Source organism: Sminthopsis crassicaudata, chromosome 4 (genome assembly GCF_048593235.1).
Source record: "Sminthopsis crassicaudata isolate SCR6 chromosome 4, ASM4859323v1, whole genome shotgun sequence".
Classification (NCBI taxonomy): Eukaryota; Metazoa; Chordata; class Mammalia; order Dasyuromorphia; family Dasyuridae; genus Sminthopsis; species Sminthopsis crassicaudata.
This window is the reverse complement of record NC_133620.1, coordinates 415,907,814-415,934,087: the sequence shown is the minus strand read 5'-3', so window position 1 is coordinate 415,934,087 and position 26,274 is coordinate 415,907,814. Positions and strand designations below refer to the sequence as shown.

The following is a 26,274-nucleotide window of genomic DNA, read 5'->3' as shown; positions in this document are numbered from 1 at the left end:
CAGCCACTAAAATGGATTGGTAAGTTAAGGTATTTTGTCTGTTTATCAAAATACTTTCCCCAACTTGTCAAATATGTCACAAGTTTCTCACTGTATTTGGAATCCCAGCAGTTGGATGTAGTGTCACATTTATCCCTTTCATTTTTAAGTGCTTCCAGTCAGTATTTCCTGGTTTCTGCCCTGAACAAAAAGAGATACCCAAGAGATCTGGCAGATCAGAGGATCAGAACTACAGAGATAGAAAAGATCACAAAACCCAACCAATCCAACCTTCTCAATATACAAATGAGCAAACTGAGGTCCAGAGATTAAGTGACTTCCCCAAGATCATGCATGCAGTAAGCTTCAGAGATGAAATCTGAACCGAGGTCCTCTATCTCCAAAGTTAGTCCTCTTGTGAAAAGTATCTTACAATTCTTGCCTATTGTCCCTGCTGACTGGGCCAAGATAGTAATATTTTTACTTTGCCTTTTCTTTCAAGAAAACGCTTTTGTTTCTAAATTATCTGGCTGTTATGTATGTGTGTGTGTGTGTGTATATATATATATATATATATATATATATATATATATATATGTGTGTATATATATATATGTATATATATATATATATGTGTGTGTATATATATATATATATATATATATATATATATATATATATATATATATATATATATATATATATATGTATACATCTTTCTATCTTTATCAAGCAAGCAAAAGGCTTACATTCTAACAAGGGAAAACAATACATAAAGGGCTGTGAGAGGTGAGAAGTGAAAGATGAGAGGTATAATTTATGAGTACATGGTGAAGACACATCCAAAAAATGGTTTAAAGGCCTGGACTCCTTGGCAAGACAAGACAAAAACTTACAGAGAGAAAAGGGGGCAAAAGAGTGGAGGGAAAATGATGAAGATGATGGCTGGAGGGCAGTCAATAAGGTGAGGAGTCAGGAAGTGAACTTGGAAAAATCCCTTAGCCTATCAAGGTTTCCTTTTATAAAATGAATTCAACTAGATAATAGCTAAGGTTCCCACCATATCTAAGATTCTGTGATTCTATGACTATGTTAAAAGAATGATTAGATCAGAGGTATTTTCCTGGTCATTTCCTTGAGTTCCTTAACTAAAGTATTACCTTCAAAATTCCCAGATTTCTAGTAGTTTCAGTAATAAAATCCACAGAATCCATTCAGATTGTAGTATGACCCTAGAATACTTGTTTAGAAGACTTTAAAAATCAGCTAGTACTTGAAACGAGTAAGAGGGCATGTAAATCAACGATTCTGCTTACCCTAACCCAACAAAACACCCTCTCATCACTTACTGAAAAATATATTTGTCAGCACCATTATTGTAGCATGTTAGTTTCTCCAGGGCACAAGCTCAAAGTTACTTATTCTGCTTTTCAGGTAAAAACTCAGTGTTCCCCTATAAATCACTGAAATTAAATTATGTCATATTTATAATCATATAATGCACTATTCATCCTCCTTCAGCACCTCCCCTGCCCACTGTGCCTTTCATTCCTCAAAGGAAATTAATACATTAACATAATAGTTACAAAGTATTTAAGAGGTCACTGAATTTTAAATTTAATATAGGCATTGACTTCACTAATTCTTAATTGCTTCATGGATCAATTGTTGTAGTCCAGAAATACTTCAGGTTTTTCTAGCCAAGTCCTCCTCTCTCCACCAGGGCTTGTTATGTATGCCAGTCATCCTCTCTCCTTGTTATCTGGTTTGTTGTTTACTGGTTTCAGTCCTTCTCCCACTCTTCATAACCCCATTTGGAGTTTTCTCAACAAAGATAATGGAATGTTTTACCATTTCTTTCTCCAGCTCATCTTACAGATGAGGATCTGAGGCAAATAGACAGACATAGCTGGGAAAGGTTTGGACTCATGAAGATGAGTCTTCCACACTCTAGGTCTAGCACTATATCCACTACCACCTAGCTGCATCTCTTACCTACTAGCTCTGCCTTTATGTCTGGAATCCACTCCCCAACCCCCCTCTATCCAGAACCTTCTTGTTATCTCTTTCATATTGTAGGAGTTAGCAGTGCGGCACCCCTGTGATCTAGAAAACCAACATAAATTTTTTTTTAATTTTCATTTTATGGAGTGTTTATAATATCTTATTGTAAGATTTGGGTTATTTGGCTATAGGCTATATTATACAATACCACAATTTTAGGCATTTCCCAATTTCTAAACTTTCTGTGCATCTCAAACAAAACTAATGCAAACAAGATTAGAAGGGAAGTAACAAATTGGGAAAAAATTTTTACAGTTAAAGGTTCTGATAAAGGCCTCATCTCCAAAATATACAGAGAATTGACTTTAATTTATAAGAAATCAAGCCATTCTCCAATTGATAAATGGTCAAAGGATATGAACAGACAGTTTTCAGATGATGAAATTAAAACTATTTCCACTCATATGAAAGAGTGTTCCAAATCACTATTGATCAGAGAAATGCAAATTAAGACAACTCTGAGGTATCATTACACACCTGTCAGATTGGCTAAGATGACAGGAACAAATAACGATGAATGTTGGAGGGGCTGTGGAAAAACTGGGACACTGATGCATTGTTGGTGGAGTTGTGAAAGAATCCAACCATTCTGGAGAGCAATCTGGAATTATGCCCAAAAAGTTATCAAAATGTGCATACCCTTTGACCCAGCCATACTACTACTGGGCTTATACCCCAAGGAAATACTAAAGAAGGGAAAGGGTCCTGTATGTGCCAAAATGTTTGTGGCAGCCCTTTTCATAGTGGCTAGAAGCTGGAAGATGAATGGATGTCCATCAATTGGAGAATGGTTGGGTAAACTATGGTATATGAAGGTTATGGAATATTATTGTTCTATAAGAAATGACCAACAGGAGAAATACAGAGAGGCTTGGAGAGACTTACATCAACTGAAGCTGAGTGAAACGAGCAGAACCAGAAGATCATTATACACTTCAACAACAATACTGTACGAGGATGTATGCTGATGGAAGTGGATTTCTTCAACATAGAGAAGAGCTAATCCAATTCCAATTGATTAATGATGGTCAGAACCAGCTACAGCCAAAAAAGGAACACTGGGAAATGAATGTAAACTGTTATTTTTACCTTCTGAATCCAATTCTTCCTGTGCAACAAAAAATTCGGTTCTACACACATATATTGTATCTAGAATATACTGTAATATATTTAACATACATAAGACTGCTTGCCATCTGGGGGAGGGGGTTGGGTGAGGAAGGGAAAAAATCTGAATAGAAGTAAGTGCAAGGGATAATGTTGTAAAAAATTACCCATGCATATGTACTGTCAAAAAATGTTATAATTATAAAATAAAATAAAAATTAAAAAAAAAAAAAAGAAAAAAAGAAAGCTTGAAAAAAAAAAAAAACTTTCTGTGCATCTGCTAGCCTTTGCATGTCATCTATGACTTCTGCAAACCCCATCTCCACTCCAATTTCCATTTAATTTCTTATACAGACCCATGATATATTAAAACGATGTTGTTATAGGGGAGGATAACTATATTCTGGTCTAGATACTTCATTTCTTAATTCTGACCTCAGAAATGGGAAACCATTCAAGACTGTGAGGTCAAGACCCCACTCCTCCAAGACATCTGAGCAACTGAGAAGCTCCAGGAATCCAGGAGGAGTCCCAAGAAAGAATTGATTATAACTATACACTACATCTGGCTAGATTATCTATCACAGACTCCTACTTCCTATATGGAGCTAAAGATCATCTTCTTTGAGCTTCTTTGACGACATCCTTGGTACCTTCCCTAATTTCTCTCCAGAGATGTTAAGCCCAGCCCCAGAGGATTATGATCTACCTAAGTTATGGGTGTTGTTCTGACCCTATAACACAAAGGAGATTTATTGGGTATATGGATGCAACAGCAGGACCAGGCTAGGGCTGATTAGGTATAGCAAGTTAGATAAGGGCACTCACCTATTCACATTTCACCTCCAAGGTAGCATTTTTAATTGCTTAATTTCTTACAAGGAAGCTATAGCATCCTCATGAGTCCTTTACCCCTTAAGTACTTCTGTTATCTTTCTAGTAATTTTGCCCCTTACTTACACCTCCTTGGATGGAGTCCAAGATGAACCCAAGTTTTTCAGCTACAAAAGATACTATCGAATTATCTGTTAGGAAATTAGCTTCATCTGAGCATTTATTACCTTTCAATAGCCACCTGCAACTAGAATGAACCAATACTGTTTTAAAAGTTTACCATAAGAACAAATTGCTGGTTTTGTTTGCCTAGAATTGCTTTATTAGTCTTCTTTAGATCAGATTTCAGCAAACTGGATACAGAGATTAGATACAAATTAATTAAGGGCACATTCCCGTGCTACAAGTTACAGCATAGAAAGGAACCATTTCATAAGCACGTATCTTTTTGGTGAAAACATGGGCTTCATTTCAAGATGTTCATACAGAAAATTAATTTTCCAGTCTCAAGCATTTGTCCTTGAATTCTAACAGTTCATTATACACATCTCAGTAAACATTTATGGAAAGATTTATCAGGTGAAGCTTTTTCTAAACAAACCAAGAACACTCTGTACTTCATCTCTAAAATTAAGCTCGTTCATTTGATAAATTACTCCCCATTCACCATCATGTACTATTTATCAACTGAAAGTTAGTGCAATCCATCATTGAGGTATCATAAAAAAAAAGGCAAACATGCTACAAATGTGGATTTGTCATTCCAATTCCTTGGCACTCAATAATGTAAGTTTCTTTAGAAGAATCATCTTCATCTTCTGATTTGTTCACAGTAAATTTGGCCTAAAACAAGAAAAACAAATTTAGAATATAATTTATATTAGGTGAATCAGAGGAATAATCCTATATTTCCTACCAAGTAAATAGGTGCTAATATCACTCTTTTTTTGAGGAAGCTACAAAAATCAAGGGATTTATCAGACATTATACATCATGACATAAAATATTCTTTTAAAAATTCCAGAGTTAGAAGAAATCTCAGCAGTTACTAAGTCTAACCCATACTGGAAAAGAATTCCACTATGCCCAACAAATGTTCAACCATACTCTATCTGAAAACCTCCAATAAGAGACTACTATCTCCTAAAGCAAGCTAATGCCCTTTAGGATAGCTCTAATGTAGTATTCTCTCTAAAATATAATCATCTCTGTTGAGGTTTTCTTGGGGTCTCTGGAAACAGCCTTCATTTCAGTTCAATAATCACAAGTGCAGCCAGGTATTAAGGTACAAATTCTTTATTGTCTCTTTCCAAGTCCTGAATCCTTTCCTGCAGCCCAGTTAGCTTTCTTATAATCCAGACCCTTTATTATCTCTTTCCTGGGGCTGGGCAGTTTTCTGGAGAGCCTTTCAGTCTGGCCTTGGTTCCAAGAGCTTGAGCTCCCACTTGCTTTCTCTGGCTTCTGAATCTCCCCAACTCCAAGAGTTTGTGCTTCAGCCTCCAGCCACAATAGAGGTGGAAGATAGAATGAATCTGTCTCAGCCTCTGAGATCTTCTAGTGTGCTTGTCCTTTATGGCCCTGAGAGCTTCTCCTTATATGCCCCACACTGAGTATACATCAATCATTATATCACTAGGAAACCATTAATTGTTGTAGGATTAAATCAATGCTAAACTAGAGTTAACCACTGTCTCCTCAATTCCACTTAATACCTTGTTTCAAGTTCTGGCCCATAGCATTTCCTTGTAGGATTAAATCAATCATACTGAATCATGTTAAATTAGATAACCCTTGTCTCTATCAATTCCACTGACTTAGTATCTTGTAAGAATCCTTTGTTTCAAGTTCAGAATTCTGGCCCATAATACTCTTAAATTATTGCAAATTTTCTGTGACATGAAGCCTCTGCCTACAGTTCCTGGTAGAATAGTTAGTTGTCCATGTTGATAGCACTTCAAATATCTCAAAAAAGCCAACAAGTCCTCCCTCCCCACCATAACCCCCTCCCCCCAATGAGTCTTCTTTCTGCCAGGGTAACATCTTTTCTTTCAAGTCAACTTTACTTGGCCCTTCTTTAAATATTCTACAGCTTAACAATATCTACTTTGAAATGGGATGTATAGATCTTTAAAAAAAAAAACCAAACATCCCAGATAAGTCTGACCAGGACAAAATAAAGCAGAAATATAATTTCCCTAGTCAATTGAATAGTATGTCTCTCAACATTGGCTTTTCTAATTGCTATATTACAGCATATTAATAAATTATATTGACATTGTAGTCTAGTTAGAGCCCTCATGTCATTTTCAAAGAATCTGCTAACCTCCCTACCACTGTCATTCTGTATTTGTGAAACTAGTTTTCTAGGCCCAAGTGTAAGATTTTACATTTATCCTTATTTTCCTCATTTTACTGATTTTCTGAATCCACTTCTCAAGGCTGTCAAAATCTTTTTCAATCCTATCATTTGATATATTACGTGTACCTCTCACTTTTGTGACATCTACAAAGCTACTGAGCTTGCAATTTATACTGATAAAAATATTAACAGCAAAGGGTCAAGTTTAGGTTCTCTGGGGCATTTTCACTGGAGACCAACTGACTACCAAGCTGAAATTCTATATTAAAAAAACATTTGCCTGTAATAGCAGATTAGGCAGAAGTGTTTACATTTCTTTCTCACATCAAGTATGACTTTAATTCCTATTATCCTTTTTCAACTACCTGAGCAAACCTGACCTTAACTCACACCAAGCCACTTATCAAAACATGATACCACATAAAAAAATCTAGGTGATTCTACAAGAGACAATAGTAATGTCTCCTCCTGAAAGCCCTCCTGATTACTCCTCCCCACCAGCTGTTCCCTCTGGCATTATCTCCTATTTATACTGCATATATTTTGTACGTACAGTTATTTGCATTTTGTCCCCCTCTTCCTTCCTCCCCAAAAAAACCCTTACTCCTTGAGAGTAGGGGCTGTGTTTTAATTTTTCTTTTTTTTATCCCCAAGAGTCTAACACAATACCTGGCATATAAGTGAATATTTCATAAGTGTTTGTTGATTAAATAAAGGTTGGGATTCAGATTTACTTCCTTCAAGTCTTACATCAATTGTATCTATGGGCAAGACACCAGACAGTTGGGGCATGTGCTAGGCAGTTGTGGATAAAAAGAGAAATGAAACCTTGCCCACCCTGATCTGGCCTCCCTTTATAGCCAAACTCATAGGGGGGAAAAAAAAAAAAAAACTGTCTGCAAATACTTCTTAGCTCTATTCCCCTCTCATTTTTCAACCCTGAGGGCAGAGCCAGGCATGAGGACTTGCAAAGACTACACATTTACATAAGGAAAAATGTCTTAAAATTCAAAGTAGAACTGCTTGTATGGAGAAGTTCTGGATGCTCCATTCCTGGGTGTTTAGTTCCCAGGGACAGTATATCTGAGAGCAGAAATGCCTCTTTGTATAGGCCAGACCAGATGACTCCCGAGTTCCTTCCAACTCTCAGACCTTGTGATTCTGGCACAAGACAACCAGTTAAGAAATGCTTTTTGGTAAGCATTCAAACAGAAGTGCCTATGGCATTTTCCCATAATTGAGCAGGATTAAGTGTTTAATGAATAAACAAAGCTTGAGCACTCTGCTTATCAACTGGCACACATAAGGTTCTCCCATCACATTTATAGATTCACAACCTTGGTAACTCAATACCTCATCAATACCCTCTACCCCTTGGAATAGAGATGGTCCCATAAGCTCCAAAATCTCCATTTAATAAGGCCCATGAACCATCCTTTGATTTTTCCACAGGCTGACCAGACCTCCTTCGTACTTCTTTGAATTCTCCCCTCTCCTCCTTTTCAGCTTCCTTTTGTGCTATTTTCCTTCATAAGATTGTAAGCTTCTTGAGGACAGGGACTATTTCTTTTTATCTAAATGTTCAGCACTTAGCACAACATATGATGCATTGTAATAAATGTTTACTGACTAACAGAGTTGCAGTCTAGAGAGGAAAGGAGAGAGAGGTACCAGATTAGTAATTTCAACTTCCAGGAAAGAAAATTCTAGTAAACATTTCTCAATGACATTTTAATTTAGTTCAAGAATCTGACAACTCTGATCTAAAGTACCAAAAGGTTAAGTGACTTGCCCACATGCCCCCTAGCCAGTATATATGAGACACACAGAACTTAAACCTAGGTCCTCCTGGTTCCTATGCTGGGTTTCTGTCCTCTACAACCAAAACTACTTAAAATGTGGGTCTCGATCCTATATGGGATCATGTAACTGAATATGGGGGTTGCAAAATTATGATCTAATTATCAGTAAATGTTTCATTTGTATACCTATTTTGCCATATATATTATAGATGGTAACTATTATACCATATACCTGGAGTTGCATAAAAATTTCTCATAAAAAGGGAAAAAGTTTTAAGAAGCCCTGTTCTACACCATGTTCCACCTTTTAGGGTTTTGGAATATAAAGCTGAGACAAATTTCAGGTACACTACACAGTGCCATAACCCTTTAAAAATATCACATATATCATTAAAGAATAAGCACAAGATAGGGGGAGGAGGGATGGAAAAATTATATTAAGACACATTAAAGATTCTAAAACCAACCACTGACAACAGTCAGATTTCCAGTTTCAGAAGAACACATTTCTAAGTATTCTATTATTCTGGAACCCAATATGTACATGCTCTATGCTCCAGTTAAAAGAGACTCAGCAGGAAAGGATTGGTTGCTTGCTGGGTGAAGAATTATAGAGGTGGGAAGCTGCAATCATTATCAGTGGATAGAATATCCCTATAGATAAAATCACAGATCCTTAAAAGTATATTATGCTATTATTAGAAATAAGTTCAAATAACGATTACCACAAAACTAAGTAGTCTTTATCAATATATATATACTCACCTTGGTTAGTTGTTCAGCAAAATGTATGGCAGTTTGAGTATGGAGTGTAATTGGTCCTGTTCTTACTCTAGAGACCCCACTGGCTAAGGCCATGAAAATGATCAGCTGCATAAAACAACAATAAAAAGAAAAACTTCACAAAACTAATAATACCAAAGATGCAACTGTGCTCTTTCTCCAATAAAAAAAATACTACCAGAAAGGATTGATGGGGGGGGGGGGGGGAGTGGTTTTTTTAAGGGAAAAAAAAACCCTAACATTTCAAATTTTCTTAATGAATGGTTTAAGTCAAATCCAGCTTACAACACTATGTAAAAATTTGAATATAGTAGGTAGGAATACTAATAATGGCTTACTTTTACATAATAACCAAAGGAGAAATAATAATAGCTAAAAGTGTTTCCTATTATTACCTTATTTGAACTTCATGATAATCTTGTAAGTTAGTTAGTATAATACTATCATCTTCATTTTAAAAATGAGGAAACAGAGGCTCTCTGAGATCCAAGTGATCTCTCCAAAGTCACACAGATGCTAACTTAGGCCTTTTGATCCACATCCATTGTCCTTTCCACTCTACTATACTGTTGGTATGTGAAATTACCTGGTCCTGCAGATACTCATCCACAGCTCCCCCATGTCTCAGATTTCCCAGCAGCATCTCTGCAGCTTCAATTCCAACTTTGTCAGCAGATACTCCTAAAACAGAGAAAGTGAAAGTGAATTAATTAGAAATAAAACAGGCAAAAAAATCAGTAGTCAAGAAGTCAGCATGTTGCTAATCTTTGGGGGCTGATTCAGTCAATATTTAGAGAATTAATTTTCATCTATTCTTTTATGGGAGACTGACAATATGCAATAAAACAGAACCTGACCTCAAGAGAGCTTACCTACTATAATGAAGGGAAAATAGTACCTTCCAAGTATTATCTAAACCCCAACTAGAAAAATTCTCTTAATTCAAGTGTATAGTAAATCTTTCTTATGGTTTCTCAAAATGGAAACCAGATAATTTATATTAGGAAGATGTGCTGGACCATAAGCTTTAGATCTGGAAGGAAAAGCCAATCCAGCAACACAAACTATCTTTTGGATATCTTGAACTGGATGTTCTATAAGCATTCCAAACTCAATATGTCTAAAACTATTTTTACTTTTCCTTAAATACTCTTCCCAACTTTTCTAATGTCAAGGATACCACCATCCTCCCAGTCAATCAGGCTCATAACCTTGGTGTCATTCCCAATTCCTCACTTGCTTCAGCCTGCATATCTCATGTATTGTCAAGGACTGTAATTTCCTTCTATGCTGCATCTCACACACACATCTTGTTCTCTCCACTCATGCATAACCACCATCTGATTACTTTGGGCCTAGACACTTAAAAGCATTCTAACTGGTCATTCTAAATCATCTCTCCCCATGCCAATCCATTCTCCACTGACATGCCAAAGTTTCCTAAAGCACAAGTATGATGTTATTTACTACCTCATGCTTCCATTACCCTTACTGTCCCCACTCTACATTCCAGCTACCCTAGCCCCCTGGCTATTTCTCAATCATGAAAACATCCATCTGCTAACACTGTGCCCCCCTTCCCCCATGCCTAAAATGCTTTGGCTCCACATCTCAATCTCCTGGCTTCCTTGAAGCCTCAGTTCAACAGATAATTTTCAGATGAAAATTCTAGCCCATTTCTAGCCATATGAAAAAATGCTCTAACTCACTATTAATCAGAGAAGTACAAATTAAGACAACTCTGGGGTACCACTATGCACCCCTCAAATTGACTAAGATGACAATAAAAGATAATAATGAATGTTGGAGATGATGTGAGAAAATTGGGACGCTAAAACAGTGTTGGTGGAGTTGTGAACTGAACCATTCTGGAAAGCAATATGGAACTATGCCCAAAGGGCGATCAAACTGTGCATATCCTTTGATCCAGCAGTGTCTTTACTGGGCCTATATCCCAAAGAGATTATGAAAAAAGGAAAAGGACCCCCATGTGCAAAAATGTTTTTGTAGTGGCAAGAAACTGGAAACTGAGTAGATGCCCATCAGTTGGGAAAACAGCTGAATAAATGATGGTATGTGAATGTTACAGAATATTATTATTATGTAAGAAATGATCAACAGGATTTCAGAAAGGCCTGGAGAGACTTACGTGAACTAATGCTGAGTGAAATGAATAGCACCAAGTGATTTGCTCCAAGGTCCGTTTCATTCACAACAATATTAAGAAATTCCCTTGATTATATCAGGGCCCACAAGTGTTCCCACATGACATGGAATTTTGAAATAAATTGTTCTCCTTAACTTTTAAGTTTATGGAATTGTCTTGTAAGAAAAATATGAAACATCCATTCATAGAAAAGGTAATTTTAATACAAGGATACTCACTCCAGAACTACCATTCTTTTGCACACTGGTGCTAATATCATCATCTCCTGAGCAATGTACTAGGTATTGTAGAGAATGTGAAAGAAGCAGAAGGCATGATCCCTGCCTTTAAGGAGTTTATAAACAATGGAGAAAACAAATATGAATGAATAAATTAAAGGGGAAAAGTGCAATGTTTGACCACAGTAATGACTATAAATTCAATGAAGTGCAATGAAGGGTAACAGCAAGAGGACTGGAGTAGTCAAAGAAAGCTTCCTAAAGGAAGGACTAGAGCTAGGTTTTGAAATCTTGTTAAGAGCTGACCCAAGAGGGAAGGGAGTTCAAAAGAAGACTCTATTAAGAATAAGTAGACATGTGGCGATAGATGGCACTAAACATGTTTCCCTTGCTCAACCCTGTGTGGTGAAATGGAAATTGGATGACTTGGATTTTAGTCATGGGAATGTTACCATGGCCAAATCACTTATTCTCTCTGAACCTAAATTTTCTTATCTTTAAAACTGAGACAATATTTACACAAGTCTACTTTACAAGGTTGTTGTGAGCAAAGTGCTTTGTTAAGTGTCAAATCCTATTCCCATGAAAGCTGTCTATAACTAATAGTATATGTTTACAAAATGGTTGTGGAAGAGAGTACCCCGAATTCTTGAGCAAGATTTTATTAGAATTATATTCTTAACCAAATAAGCTAAAGGGTCACAATAGTAATATGATCAGCAAGGTAGCATAGTGGTGAGTGTCAAGCCTGGAATCCAGAAGATTCATCTTTCTAATTTCAAATCTGGTCTCAGATACTTACTAGCTATGTGACTGTGGGCAAGTCATTTAATTCTGTCTGCCTCAGTTTCCTCACATATCAAATGAGCTGCAGAAGGAATTGGCAAACCACCCCAATATCTGTGCCAAAAAACTTCAAATGGGGTCACAGAGTGGGAGGGACATAATTGAAAAGACCACATAATAATATTAGTTAGAACTTTAGAAAACTTAATTCTTCTTAAATAACACTGAGCCATTGGAAGTTCTATATATTTCTAAACACTAATCAAGTGTCAATAAAAAAGAATTTAATTAAACACAATCTAAAGGAACTTTTATTATAAAATGTGAAAATAAATATCTGACAGAAAACTTCCAGCTCATTGAAAATAAATATCAAGAACTAGTTTCCAGGATTCAAAAAAGGCCTTAGGATAAATACCCAATGAATTTAATAGTATTGGTCAAATACAATAGAAAAAATGGAAAAAAGGATTGGTGACTTCATTTACTAATGATATAATCTTTAATTTTAGCTGACTGGTTTTTTGGGAATAAAATTTGTCTTGACTGAAGATATAAGAGATTGAAGAATATAGAAAAATTCAAAAGAAGCTAAAAACCATTGTATATTTCATCTCCCTAGAATTATACATTGTTGAAGTCGGAAAAGATCACATAATGAATGTCAAATTTGGAAAGACCTTAAGAAGCCATCCACCAGAATGTACTTGAACAAGGATCCATACTATTCAAGGATAATTTATTAAGCACCTATTATGTGCATAGTTCTGTATTGATGCAGGAGACACAAACACAAGAATAAATAGTCCTTGTCCCAACTCAAGGAGTTCACATTCTATTAGGAGCACACAAGAGAGAGACAGATAAGTAAATATAGAAAATAAGTAAGTTTACTAATTCCACCATCCAACGGGGCCCAGTAGAAATAGGTCTAATCTCTTTTCCACTACCTTTAAAGGCTGTAAGACAGTTATTATGTACTTCAAAATCTTTTTTTGGTTAAACACCCCATTATTCTTTCAACCCATCTTCAATGTCATGAATGTGAAGCCATTCACCATTCAAGATGCTTCCAACTTAGCAATGTCCTTCCTAAAATGTTATGCCCAGAACTAAACAAAATATTCCAGATGTAGCCTGAAGAAAGTTTAGCTCAATGTATCAATAAGCTTCTAACAAGTGTCTAACGTGCCAGCCACTGTGATAGTTCTTATAATTTCATTTAGTTCCTCAAAAAAAGTCAGTGGTTTCCTACTGTTTAGCAAATTAAAAACTTCTTAGCTTGGCATTCAAGGTACATGATTTTGTCCTAATCTACCTTTCCAAACTTCTCATGATTGTCTAACACAAACTTGTAGTTCCAGTACTCATACAATTCCTTAAAAATGCTTTATTTATTCTCACCTAAAATATATCTTTCTTCAGGTCATAACCCTTGCCCAAAACATCCAGCTCCATTCTCTCCAACTATTTTAAACCTTATCCATTTATATTCACTTAATCCATACACAATTTCTTGCATAAAGCCCACTCTTAACTACTATAAGTCCCAAATGAGTTCTCTCTCTAAATTTTTATAGCACTATGCCATTCATTTGGATTACATTGTCAGTTCTTTATGTGTGTTCTACTTGCCCTTCCAATCAGATTACAAGGTCCCTGAGGACAACTGGCACAGATTTATAAATACAGTGGCTGATCAACAAATAGTTGTTGCCTAAATGAGATTTTAAGCTATGTCAACTAAAAGTATACATTGTATTTCCTACTTACTGAGTAAAATGAGTTTGGCTGCTGGGTCAATATATTAGAAGTACTACAAAACATTCTCCATCTTAAACAGATTTATGATGAAAAGATTCTCACATTTTTATACATAGTAATCTTCAATTTGAGGTCTCTCATTGTCAGGTTAGAAATATATTTTAGGGGGAAAAAATTCATCAGTTAACAATAGGAACAGAGAGGACCCTTAGAGATAATCTACTCCAATCTATTCATTTTAACACATGAGAAAATTGAGGCCTGAGAGGCTAAGAGTCTTTATTCAGGGTCAAATGTCAGCAAATACATCAAAAGAGTGAATTGATGGTCAAAGGTACTGGATTCAAATTGTTCCCCTGTCACTTTCTACCTTGAATAACCATTTAAACTTTCCTAGGCTTCAATCTCCTCAATTGTAAAATCAGAAGCAGGATTACAACACTTTAAAGGTTTTTTCCAGGACTAAATCCGAGATTCTATGAACTTGAAGCTAAAAAAAAACAAAATTTATCAAGTCCAAACTAAGGACTTTATAAACACACACACACACACACACACACACACCTTACCTACCTAATTTTCTATATTTCAATTCTTATGCCAAGAAAAAAAAATCCTCCCTTTCAAAAAAATAAACTTTTAAAGTATGATTGATTTTGAATAGTGATAATTCTAAAAAACATTAAACCATCATATCCATCTCCATTCTACTGCACTCCAGACTTCTTTCTTGCCAACTATTTTTGTTTGATTGCAACATTTAAAACGGTGGCTCATTTATCTGTACCTCTTTTACCAAGTGATGATCCAGCAAATAGGCAGCCTGTTGATGTCTCAGCAACAATGCTGCATAGAAATTAAAAACTGTCAATTTCATTATATTATAAATATACTTTAAAATTATTGGCAAATATAACACAGTATACTATGATCACTAAATAGACAGTATCAAATTTAAACCAAATAAATCTTAACTTAAACATGAATCATTATCAGAAACTGATGAGGTATCTTAAATTAATGTATACAGGTATGCTATATAGCAACAAAGTAAAAAGTAGCCCAGGCAGGCCATCTGTATAAGTATCCTTGGGGATTTTTTTTTTTTTTTAAGCAAGAGAAACTGTGGTCAGATTTTAATCAATTTCTACATAAGTAGCACCTTCTCCTTCAGGATAATTGGCTTCTTAATGAGAACAAAAAATAAAACACAAAAGTTACCATGTGTATTAGAATGGTATACAGCTAAAATTGTGTCTCAAATAAAAGGAAGTATAGATAAAAATTTGTGGTGTTTTTCCCCCTTATGAACAGGAGCATAAATAGAATATTTACTTTACTTTTAAAAGCTTTAAATAGAATAAAAAGACCACAGTATAGGCACTAAATGTAAACACTCATCTGAAGAGTATTTTTACTCTTCAAGTATAGCAGCATAAGAAACTTTCTAAACCTTGAAGCAGTCCCCTTTTTATTGGATAGTCATTGTCTGGCTTAAAAGTCTTTGCCATCTTAGATATTTAACAAAAAGACTTTTCAACCAAGCTACTTTAGCACTTCAAAAAATTTCCTTCAAGATTCTTTTTAAAGTACAATTGCTAATCATAAGATCCATTAAAAACCAAATTCGCTAAACCAATCCGAGTTCTCTCATAACAAAGGCACAGTTCTCACAAGAATCTCAAGTTTTAGAAACTGCAAAATTCTTGGAATGAACTTTTCTTTTCAAATCTTACATATATTTTTGTATTAAGCTAGAATACTACTTAACAAGATATTTCAAAAATACTGCTCTCACACTTTTTTAAATAGAAAAATTTATAACTCTAAACTAATGACACAGGAAGAGATTAGTGTCTTGTCTCACATTATTCCATTTCCATTGCCAAAGGCTTGTTCTTTAGGTTCCTGAACAGGCTGGATGTTAACGTACAGATCCCTGATTTCCTTTCTGATGCATCTCACTGCTGCTGCTGCCATATCTTTTGCTATCTAATTTGGTAAGACAGAAAGGCAACAGTTATAGTAAAATTGAAATAAATCACTGGTTAGTTTGACAATTCTTTTCAAGCCATCAAGAATAAGTTAACTTTTATATATTATTCAGAATCAATGCTCAAGTGTAAAAAGCTAATTTTCCTTAAAAATTAGCTCTCATGAAAAGATTTATCAAAAATAAACAGCTACTCCAATAATTTCAAAGAATAGCTAACATGTCATTTACCAAAAAATACACATGCTTGTAATATCTGAGATACTTACTTTAAATGGCAAAACACCAGCAACAAATGTTCTTCCATATATTTTGGTCACTGTCCCACGATCAGTTAAATTTATTGGGTTTAGCTGTTTTACTGGTGACATTCGGATAATTACTTCACCACCCCCTTTAGGGTAGTAGCCCCTATGAAAAGTACATATGATCCCATATAACAACATTCCAGGACAAAAAAAAAACAAGTCAGTGAGAGCTGAATAAAAGACAAATGGTATCTGAACATCAATGAACAGTTCTAAGACTGCTAAAACATCAATGATGGCAAAAATATTAAAGAACTATGTCCTTGTGGCAGATCAATTATATTAGTCATGCAATTAAAAAAATACAAAGGACCCATGATTTCCAAAGTGTGTGTTTGGGGGGGAGGTAGAGGAAAGGGAGAGGAAATGAGATTCCTGGTGTGGAAATTACCTCCACTAAAGCACAAGGCAAGCACTCAGACAGAGTAGGTAGATCCTATGGAGTTGGCTGAAGCATTAAGTGAGTTGCCTAGGGTCAAGGTAGTGTTCAAGGTAGGATTTGAATCCACGTGTTCCTACTCCAAGCCCATCATTTTGTCCATTATATCATGCTGCCTCTAACAATGAAACTAAAATTAATTTTAAGCAGAGTCAAAAATTCACTATCACTACCACCAAGTTTTGAGGAAGGCAATCTCAAAAAAATGCCCAAGTCTTTTATTCTGTGAAATTATTCTAAATCATATCATGACAAAAGGAAAAAGTCTTTCTATAAAGTCGTCTTTTGCTTTTATCTTTTTTTTCAATTCCTATTACAAGATCATGAAGAAAAAATGATTTACTTCTAATTTCCCTAATTATACACTGAGACTTCATCCTGGAGTGAACTGTAGTATACAGTATATACTTTACCATGTGTATTTATTTCACATGTGTCCAGTATCTGAGAATATGTTTTATATATCAAGTGGAATATAAAGTTTCTGAGGCCAGAAACTAGCTCATTCTTTTTATTTTTTTCCCTAGTGACTGGCACATAGTATATACCTAAGAAGTGCTCATGGGAAGTCTAATGTTTTGCATATAATGGGATCTAAACATTACTAAATTATAAAACAAAGATAAGATTTTGTGAAGCCAATAGATACAATGTGGAAGTTTCCTGATTAAGTATTTACATTTTGATACACAAATGGTTACTGTATACAATTATGACCATCAGCACAACTTTAAATTCCACATGTTTTTGTGGCTTACCTTTCTATATTATTAATGAGAACTCTATTTATAATGTAATTTCTAATTATTTATAGAAGGGAATAATTATTATCTACTAAGTACTTTACTAATCCTCACAACAATCTGTAAAGTAGGTGCTATTATTATTTCCATTTAACAGTTGAGAAAACTGAGACAGAGAAATTAAATGCCCAGGGGCATACAACTATTAAGTATCTAAGGCTAGATTTGAACTTTGGCCTCCCTCATTCCAGGTCTGGCACTCTATAAGTAGTCATAAAACAGTACTTTAGCATGTTCCTAATTATACTTTAAAGTATACCTGACTAGTATAACTGCTTAGCAAAGAAGTGATCACATTTGCCATGTCAGACTAATGTAAGAGATCAAAATTAATGTAAGAGATCAAAATTAGAAAGAAAAATGTTAAGTATGCAACCTACCTCATTTTAACATCACAGTCAAACTTGAAACCAAACTTTTCAGCAATTGGTTTGAAGACCTGTAAAATAAGAATGTTTTGTTGTTTTAGTAACCAAATATTTATTAAGTGCCCACAAGCCCATCACTTTATATACTGAAATAGTGCTTAGGGAAATGTCTTATGAAAAAATACTTAGGGCATTTCAATATTTTAATTAAAATGAAAGACATATTGATAAACTTAAAAGTTTAAATCTTTTCTTAGGATCCCAGAATCATAGCTTTAGAAGTGAAATGAGAAAAAACTCAAAGAGATTTAAAGGACAGGCCCAAGTTACATAGGCTTTTGGTAAATTCCAACAAAGTAAGGTCTCATAATTAGAAAAGCCTTCTCTCTCTGCAGCTTTCCAGGTGCTTGTCTCTCCCTTCTAACTGTGAATCTACAAACTTCTTAAGACCAGGAGAAAGGAGATTTCCACTGAGTGAATATGCAAAGTTAGAGTAGAAAAAAGTTAAATGCCAATGATAATCAAGAGGGAGAAGATGATGATGGCAGCAGAGGGATTCCCTGACGAATAAAGAAAAGCAATGAAAATGAAAAGCATAAAGGGAATGCAGCGCACTGGGATGCGGCAGTTTAAGAAATCACCTTGTGAACCAGATTTAGAGACTTACTGAGAGCCCAAGCACATCAAATGGAAAATACCAATCCAACTTCGGAACTAATAGATAGCTATTCTGTTTATTGTCTGCCTCAAAATTATTACATTAGAATTTTAGGATTAGAAGTCTTCTGTTTAAAAGTTGACTTTGATTTGGTATAAGTCTTAGCTTAACATTCACAACCCAGAATTTTAGGCCCATCCTGAAATTAAAAACCAATTTTAAAGAGCACATGGAGAGAAAGGCACTCACCATCAAAGTGTAATCTATCTGTGGGGCCATTTCAGCATTAGTGCCACCTTTCAAACGAAGCTCAGATGGGGAAGCGGCAAAGAGAACACAGGGCATTGAGACCTGCAGCAACAGGCACACACTCCTAGGTAGGATCAGAAAAGAGAGGATGCTATGATAAACAATCACATTTTACTTTCAAAATTACATCATACATCACCTGAAACAGAGACAAGGAAGAAAGTATGTACTCAGCATTATAAAGTTTAAAAATGCAAATATCTTCCTTCTGAATGGTAGAGTTTTACATTTAAAGGCAAATTCTAAACATTCCATCCACCACTTGGTACAGCAGAAAACAGATACAAATTTGTTTTCTAGTTTATAAAAATGAGCTGCACTACCTCAGTGGTTCTCAAACTATTTTTTGGCTCACAGCACTATATTCTTTACACTGAAAAATCAGTCCATTGAACTTTTAAAGAGACTATATGGTGTAAGAGTTGGGAGACATCCCAAGAGAAGCATTTTTGTTAGAAATTGAAGATCTGAGAATCCTGGGAGGGTTATTTAACATCCCTGAGAGTAAACTTCCTCATTATAAAAAGAGATTTATTATTCTTTTTTGAGTTCTTTTCTAAACAGCTAAAAAGATTTTCTTCAAAAATTTTTTATGGAAAAATCCTACTTATCATTAATAAATAGAGGAGAGAAAGAATTTCAGAGGAGGATCACAGACAATAAAGGCAATGTTGAAACAACCATCTTAAATTTGAAGTATTAAAAAAAATGCAGGAGAGATTCATGGTTTTATTTGCAATACTCATTTTCACATTCAAAAGTTCACTTTTTTGGGCATTTACCAAGTTCATATTAATAAACAGAAAAAATGTAAATACTAGCTTAAGAAAATTCTTAAAATCAAAAAGCTTCTTGTGAAAATTACTAAGGAAATAAATTGAATGCCTATGTTCATAATTTTAAAACTCCATATGACAAGTGAAAAATCTACATACAAGTAAGGTTCGTAATCAACCAGAAAAAAATGTTGGGGGGAAAAAAGGAGTCCTATCTTACATCATCTCTGACATTCTCTTACATACCCAATATTAAGGTATATTTAATACCTCTTTTCACCATCCCACTGCCTACAGCAAAGCAGCCAAAGAATTCATTAGATATGAAAAGCTGAATGCTTCATAACTGCTAATGGTCCAAATTTATACTGATATATATATATATATATATGTTTATCACTAAAAAGGATTATAAATTTAAGACCTTTCAGTTATTAGCTTCATAGCTAGAAATTGAGTATCTAAAGCCCTTTTTACCAGCCTCAGTGAAATGGAGAGCTCATCAGACTTGGAGTCAAGAAGACATGCTTAAGCTCCAGCAGCAGACAGCTCTCAGCTGAGTTGAGAAGGATGATACAGGCACCTTCTACCGCAAATGAGTCTCACAAAGAATTCCCATTAAAGATCCCTAAACAAAATACTGCTGCCAAACACTTCTTTAATCAGAATAGTTTCTGCTCTCTGTCTTCTAGTCTATTAACAAGATGCCTAATTAAATAAGATCTTAGATGTTTTCTGTTTGTTTTTTACTAGGTTTATGATTTCAGTAGCAAAGGTAACTCACTTTTCCAATGCAGTCTGGCACCTGCTCTGCAATGAGATGGCACAAGGCATAGAGCATTTGACCTGCAGTTAGGAAGACTTGACTTTAAATATGAACTCAGAGCTTACTAACTGTATGACCCAGCAACAATCTTTCAACTGCTACCTTAGTAGTCTATCTTAATTTTCTCAATTGTAAAATGGAATTAAATAAAAGCATCTACTTCACAAAATTATTGTGAGGATAAAATGAGAAATTATTTATAGTGTGCTTAGCATAGTGTTGGGCACATAGTAGGTGCTTAATAAATGTGTTTTCTTCCTCTTCTTCATCCTCCTCTATTTACTGCATTAGAAAATTGCTTGGGACATCAAAAGGTTACGTGACTTAGGGAACTTGTTCTCAGGGACGTGTCACTTTGAGGCTGAATGTATCTATCTAATAAGCCCTGCTACCTCTATTGTCTGCTCTAAGGTGCAAAAGTTCAAATATCTCAAAGAGCAACAGCTGGTGCTATCTAAAGGATCTATGTACTCACCACTTTAGTGGTTCCCTAATTACTTTTGAAGGCCAAACTTAAATAAGAGAACTATTAGCATCCACGAAAAGGTCAAATAGCTAATACAAACAGGATGGAACACAAGAAGCAGACTCAAAATGAAATACGCCCAAACCAGGAATTAAAATACCTAAAAGCAATGCAAGTTTATAGAATACACTGCATGGAAACTGAACGTGTGTGTTTAGACTTAATTTCCAAATATTCTACAAGCTAGCTAATTACTCAATTTAAATTAAAATTTCTCCCAAATAACCTTGTAAATTCTACTATACAACTAATATCATCCTCAGAAAACTAACATTCAGAGATATTACCTAACTTGACCATGGTGGTGTGACAGTAAGTAGCAAGATCAGGATTTCAAACCCAGGATGAATCTAAATCAAATATTTCTTCTAATATAAGGGGCACAGAAAATAATTTGAGAAGCAAAGATCTAGGGGTATGTGAGGATAAAATGTGCACAGAAACTCAATGACTAATGGAGCAGGACATATGCTCTATATGACTAATAACAATCTAATGGAAAAAATACTGAGCTAGGAGTCAAAGGATTTGGGATCCAGTCCTAGGTCTGCCACAAACCAGCTATATGAGACTGGGCACAAGTCAGTTTATTACTCTGACTTTGGTTTTATCATTTATAAATAAGATAGGAAGGCTGATCTAGATGATTCTTCAAGTGCCTGCCAGCTCTAGAATTCTGTATTCTGGGTATTGGGGATCTTTTACCCCAAAGTAATAGTGTTCAGCCTTAACTACTGAATTTCAAATACTGTCCTGTCTTATATGTGTGAATGAAATAGTTTTACTTATATGTGTATAGTTACATTTTCAAATCTTAAGTTATCTTTATTAAGGAAAGGAAAATGATATCAAAATTAAAGAAGGAAACAATTTAGTGGAATCAACAACCTTGCATTTGACATTGCATGGCTTCTTAAATGGAGCCATTAAATGGTTACTTTTAAGATCTCAAATACAAACACAGACGTACCCAGCTGTCTTGGTATCTGCTGTGTGGGTTCCACCTTTGATCTTCTCTGGTGTGAAAGTTATTTCTGTTGAGCCGATTTCTGCCCCTTCTAGTTGGCCATCACATAAATCTCGAATCATTTCCAATCCAGAAAGGTGTTGAGGCCTTCAGGTCATAATACTGCATCAAAACGTGTGCATTCAGACTGCCTATTTACCCATATTATTTCAAACATTTATGAAAACTTAAAGATAATGAAATTATAATACCTAATGGCAAAAATTCCTCATATTCATAATTCATTATGCATTAGAAGTCTTACTTCCTGTCTTCATTTACCTAGGTAGATGAAACCTTTTTAATGAAGTATTAGTATAAAACTGGGAAAGCTGCTTTTATAAGGCACATCAAAAAAAATCCCACCAGTGTTACTTTGAGAGGCAAGGATACAAATAGGGGGCCAAGAAACCCCACCATTTTATAAATCAGCCTACCAAAAGTGTTAAAAGTCCAATTACACTCTTTTCCAACTCAGTGAATTATCCATATGTAATACCAGCCTTAATCAATTGAAATATATCTTGCCCACATGCAGAATGAATTAGATTCAACCATGTAATTTTAAATGAATCAGACAATTAAAATTTTTAAAATCCTGCCTCATGACCATTAACCATTAAGTGAATTCATTAACAGGGAGCTTTAATATAAATCATTAAAAATAAATCAGTTGGGCTGAGCTCTCCAGCACACACAGTAAACTTGTACTCTGTCCCTTTTCTAGGTGGTATATGTAACGCAGCATAGAACTAATACTGCTATACACCTCACTACTAGAATAAAGACATTTTGGTATATACATATCAATTCCTCTTACTTTAATAGCAAGAAAATGGCACAGTACAGACTAACATGAAGAACAGAGTACTTAGCCCAGTGACATGTCATAAAGAAAAGAATCAGCTGGAAGGCACTATTCAGGAACTTTGGACCTCTAAGGAGCTGCAGAAATAAAACATTAAGACATCTCCTAGAAACAGCAGCGTGGTACGGTATGTGAATTCTGATTCTCCTACTTATTCCTCACATGACAACTTCTCAGATCTGATGAACTAAAGGAGAGCTAAGTTTCCTTCCAATTTTAATGACTTAATGAACATTAAAATTCTGTTCCCTCTAGCTGTGAAACTTCTAGGATGCCTTTCTGTACAATAAGGCAAGGTAAAAATTTTTAAATGTTTTTTCCCAAAAAAAGGTTATGTAAAAAACATTTGCCCATCTTTGTTTACCAAACACAGTATTTGTATTTATTACAATAATTCAAAAACAATTTCATTGGAATCATAAAAGTTATTTAATTTTAAATTGAAAACAATTCAATAAATTTTTAAAATCAACTAATTCTACTGAATATGCTGCGATTATATTGAAATACTCAGAGGACCGCTAGGTGGCGCAGTGGATAGAGCACCAACTCTGAATTCAGGAGGACTACTCTCAGACACTGAACACTTCCTAGCTGGGTGACCCTTACCCCAGCCTCAGGAAAAAAGAAAAAGAAAAAAAGAAATACTCAAATGAATTTTATGTAATCTGAATATGGGCATTCCTTCCAAATAATGCAGATTGCAGAACAGTATCTAGATATTTTATACTACTCTTATCCAGTCATCTTATAAGTTTGTTCAAAATAATAGGGTCGTTTTTTAAATTTTCTCTTAACATTGTGAGGGAACCCATTAAAAGAAAAACTAACATAATACCAAGAAGAACTAAAGTTTAAAAATGAGCAGCACGGAATGCCTAATGAAGTAATGCTCCTGTGTCTGCAAAAGTCCCTTTCCAGGGGGCTCTGCTCGGCAGGTATTTCTGACCTGCAGGGAAGCCTGGGCAAGGGTTCAAAACTGGAGTCGGCTCAAAACCTGCCTCGTCACTTACTACCTCTCTAGACCTCGGTTTCCTCCAATAAAAAAGAAGGGATTGGCCGAGGTGACTTCTGGAGGTCCCTCCCAGCTTTCAATCTACGACGTAGGGCGGGGGCTGAGACCCAAGGCTGGCCCACGGGTCTCTAGTGGTTCACTCGCCTGACTCTTCCTGACCCCGTTTGAGATTTTCTTGGCAGAGTTCCTTCAACTCATCTCAGAGATCAGGAGCCGAAGGAGCTGTCAAAGCAGGGCGAGCTAAGAGAGGGCCCACCCCGAGAAGAAGGCGCAGGACTGAAGGACCTTGGAGCCCGGGTCAATGGGGACGCCTGGGAAAGGAGTAGGGAGGGAGGTTGCCCCGCCGCGCCGCACACTGGGGGTGCTCGCCTTACCTGAGGCCCGGGGTGCTGCGGCCTGCCCGGATCTTCTGCACCCGCAGCGGGAGGCCCAGCAGGCAGCTCAGGGCCGTGGACACGCGCAGGATCTGGCCGCCCTAGCAAAGAGAAAAGGGACACAGGGTCAGAGTCCTCGGGGCAAGGAGAAAGCAAAACAGGGGAACGGGGGCCGCTCGCCCTCTCACTCACCCCCTCCATGATGCCGCCATCGATTTCCACCCGCTGCCCCGCCATGGGGGTTGCCCCTGGCAACAAAGCCTCGGCCCTAGGGAGGGCAAGGGAGAGATGACGACTCGGGTACCAGGCTGCCCCGCCTCCCCTGGCCTGGCCTGGCCTGAAGACTAGGGCGGTGCGGAGCCACAGCTCTAAAGGCGGAGGGAGACGACTGCTGCGGCGAAGGAGCCCACGCACAGCAGGCCGCAGGCTCAGGCCACGCAGCAGCCGAGGCAGAGTTCACTGAGCATGCGCGCTCCTGGCGCCTACTTTCCTCCTCCCTCCCCACAGCTGACGCGGCGCGGCTTAAAGGGACCGCTCCCCGAAACTGTAAATTTATCCTAGAGTCGTTGAAATGACCGGATCTCAGGGTTTCAGGATGGGAAGGAACTTCGGGGGTTATCTAGTCTAACTCAAAAGAGACCTTCCACTAGAACCCGGGATCCCGATAACGGTTTTCCACTTGTTCTATCTAGAGATGTCTATCCAAAAATGGCATTACAGTCATTCCCCATTGGCTTCCGAGAGCCGATTGTTAAATTATCTGTGTGAAGTGAACAAGGTTTTCCACTATCATCATTTCTATTCAATAACTCGGCAATAAGAGCCTAGAAAGAGATTCAAGGAATTAGAGTAGGAAATGAGGAAATCAAACTATCACTCTTTGCAGATGACATGATGGTATACTTAGAGAACCCCAAAGACTCTGCTAAAAAGCTACTAGAAATAATTCAGAATTTTAGCAAAATTGCAGAATACAACATAAATCCACATAAATCCTCAGCATTTTTATACATTATCAACACAATTCAACAGCAAGAGATACAAAGAGAAATTCCATTCAAAATAACGGTCGATAGTATAAAATATTTGGGAATATATCTACCAAAGGAGAGTCAGGAATTATATGAGCAAAACTACAAAACACTTGCCACAAAAATAAAGTCAGATTTAAATAATTGGAAAGACATTCAGTGCTCTTGGATAGGCCGAGCGAATATAATAAAGATGACAATACTCCCCAAACTAATCTATTTATTTAGTGCTATACCAATCAGACTCCCAAGAAACTCTTTTAATGACCTAGAAAAAATAACAACAGAATCCATATGGAAGAACAAAAGGTCGAGAATTTCAAGGGAAGTAATGAAAAAAATATTAAGTGAAGGTGGTCTAGCTGTACCTGATCTAGAACTATATTATAAAGCAATAGTCACCAAAACCATTTGGTATTGGCTAAGAAATAGACTAGTTGATCAGTGGCATAGGTTAGGTTCACAGGGCAAGGTAGTGAATAAAAATAGCAATCTAGTGTTTGAAAAACCCAAAGATCCCAAATTTGGGGATAAGAATTCATTATTTGACAAAAACTGCTGGGAAAACTGGAAATTAGTATGGCAGAAACTGGGCATGGACCCACATTTAACACCACATACTAAGATAAGATCAAAATGGGTCCAAGATTTAGGCATAAAGAACGAAATCATAAATAAATTAGAGGAACATGGGATGGTTTACCTCTCAGGTGGAGGAGGAAGGAATTTGTGACCAAAGGAGAACTAGAGACCATTATTGATCACAAAATAGACAATTTTGATTACATCAAATTAAAAAGCTTTTGTACAAACAAAACTAATGCAAACAAGATTAGAAGGGAAGTAACAAATTGGGAAAACATTTTTACAGTTAAAGGTTCTGATAAAGGCCTCATCTCCAAAATATACAGAAAATTGACTTTAATTTATAAGAAATTAAGCCATTCTCCAATTGATAACTGGTCAAAGGATATGAACAGACAATTCTCAGATGATGAAATTAAAACTATTTCCACTCATATGAAAGAGTGTTCCAAATCATTATTGATCAGAGAAATGCAAATTAAGACAACTCTGAGATACCACTACACACCTGTCAGATTGGCTAAGA

At 36.1% G+C, this 26,274-nt stretch overlaps 1 protein-coding gene and 1 long non-coding RNA gene across 3 annotated transcripts in view; one reads left to right on the top strand and one right to left on the bottom strand.

The window, feature by feature from the left end:
* LOC141539701 (uncharacterized) overlaps positions 1–22,790 on the top strand; it is a 55,597-nt gene extending 32,807 nt beyond the window's left edge. Inside the window, exon 3 of one of the 2 annotated variants that reach the window (XR_012481380.1) lies at positions 22,704–22,790. This is a non-coding gene — a long non-coding RNA (uncharacterized LOC141539701). Of the gene's footprint in view, positions 1–12,721; positions 12,797–22,703 lie in introns of those variants that run through there. The other variant, XR_012481379.1, reaches the window with a different exon arrangement.
* RTCA (RNA 3'-terminal phosphate cyclase) lies at positions 4,284–24,641 on the bottom strand. Its single transcript, XM_074262809.1, has 11 exons — positions 24,325–24,641; positions 24,133–24,233; positions 21,840–21,983; positions 18,682–18,805; positions 17,787–17,845; positions 16,126–16,267; positions 15,731–15,855; positions 14,651–14,709; positions 9,515–9,609; positions 8,911–9,015; positions 4,284–4,827 (listed from the first exon to the last, which is right to left on the bottom strand). Exons 1-11 carry the CDS (start codon positions 24,367–24,369, stop codon positions 4,726–4,728), a joined length of 1,101 nt encoding a protein of 366 aa, XP_074118910.1. The 5' UTR covers positions 24,370–24,641; the 3' UTR covers positions 4,284–4,725.
* Positions 24,642–26,274: the final 1,633 nt, after the last annotated feature.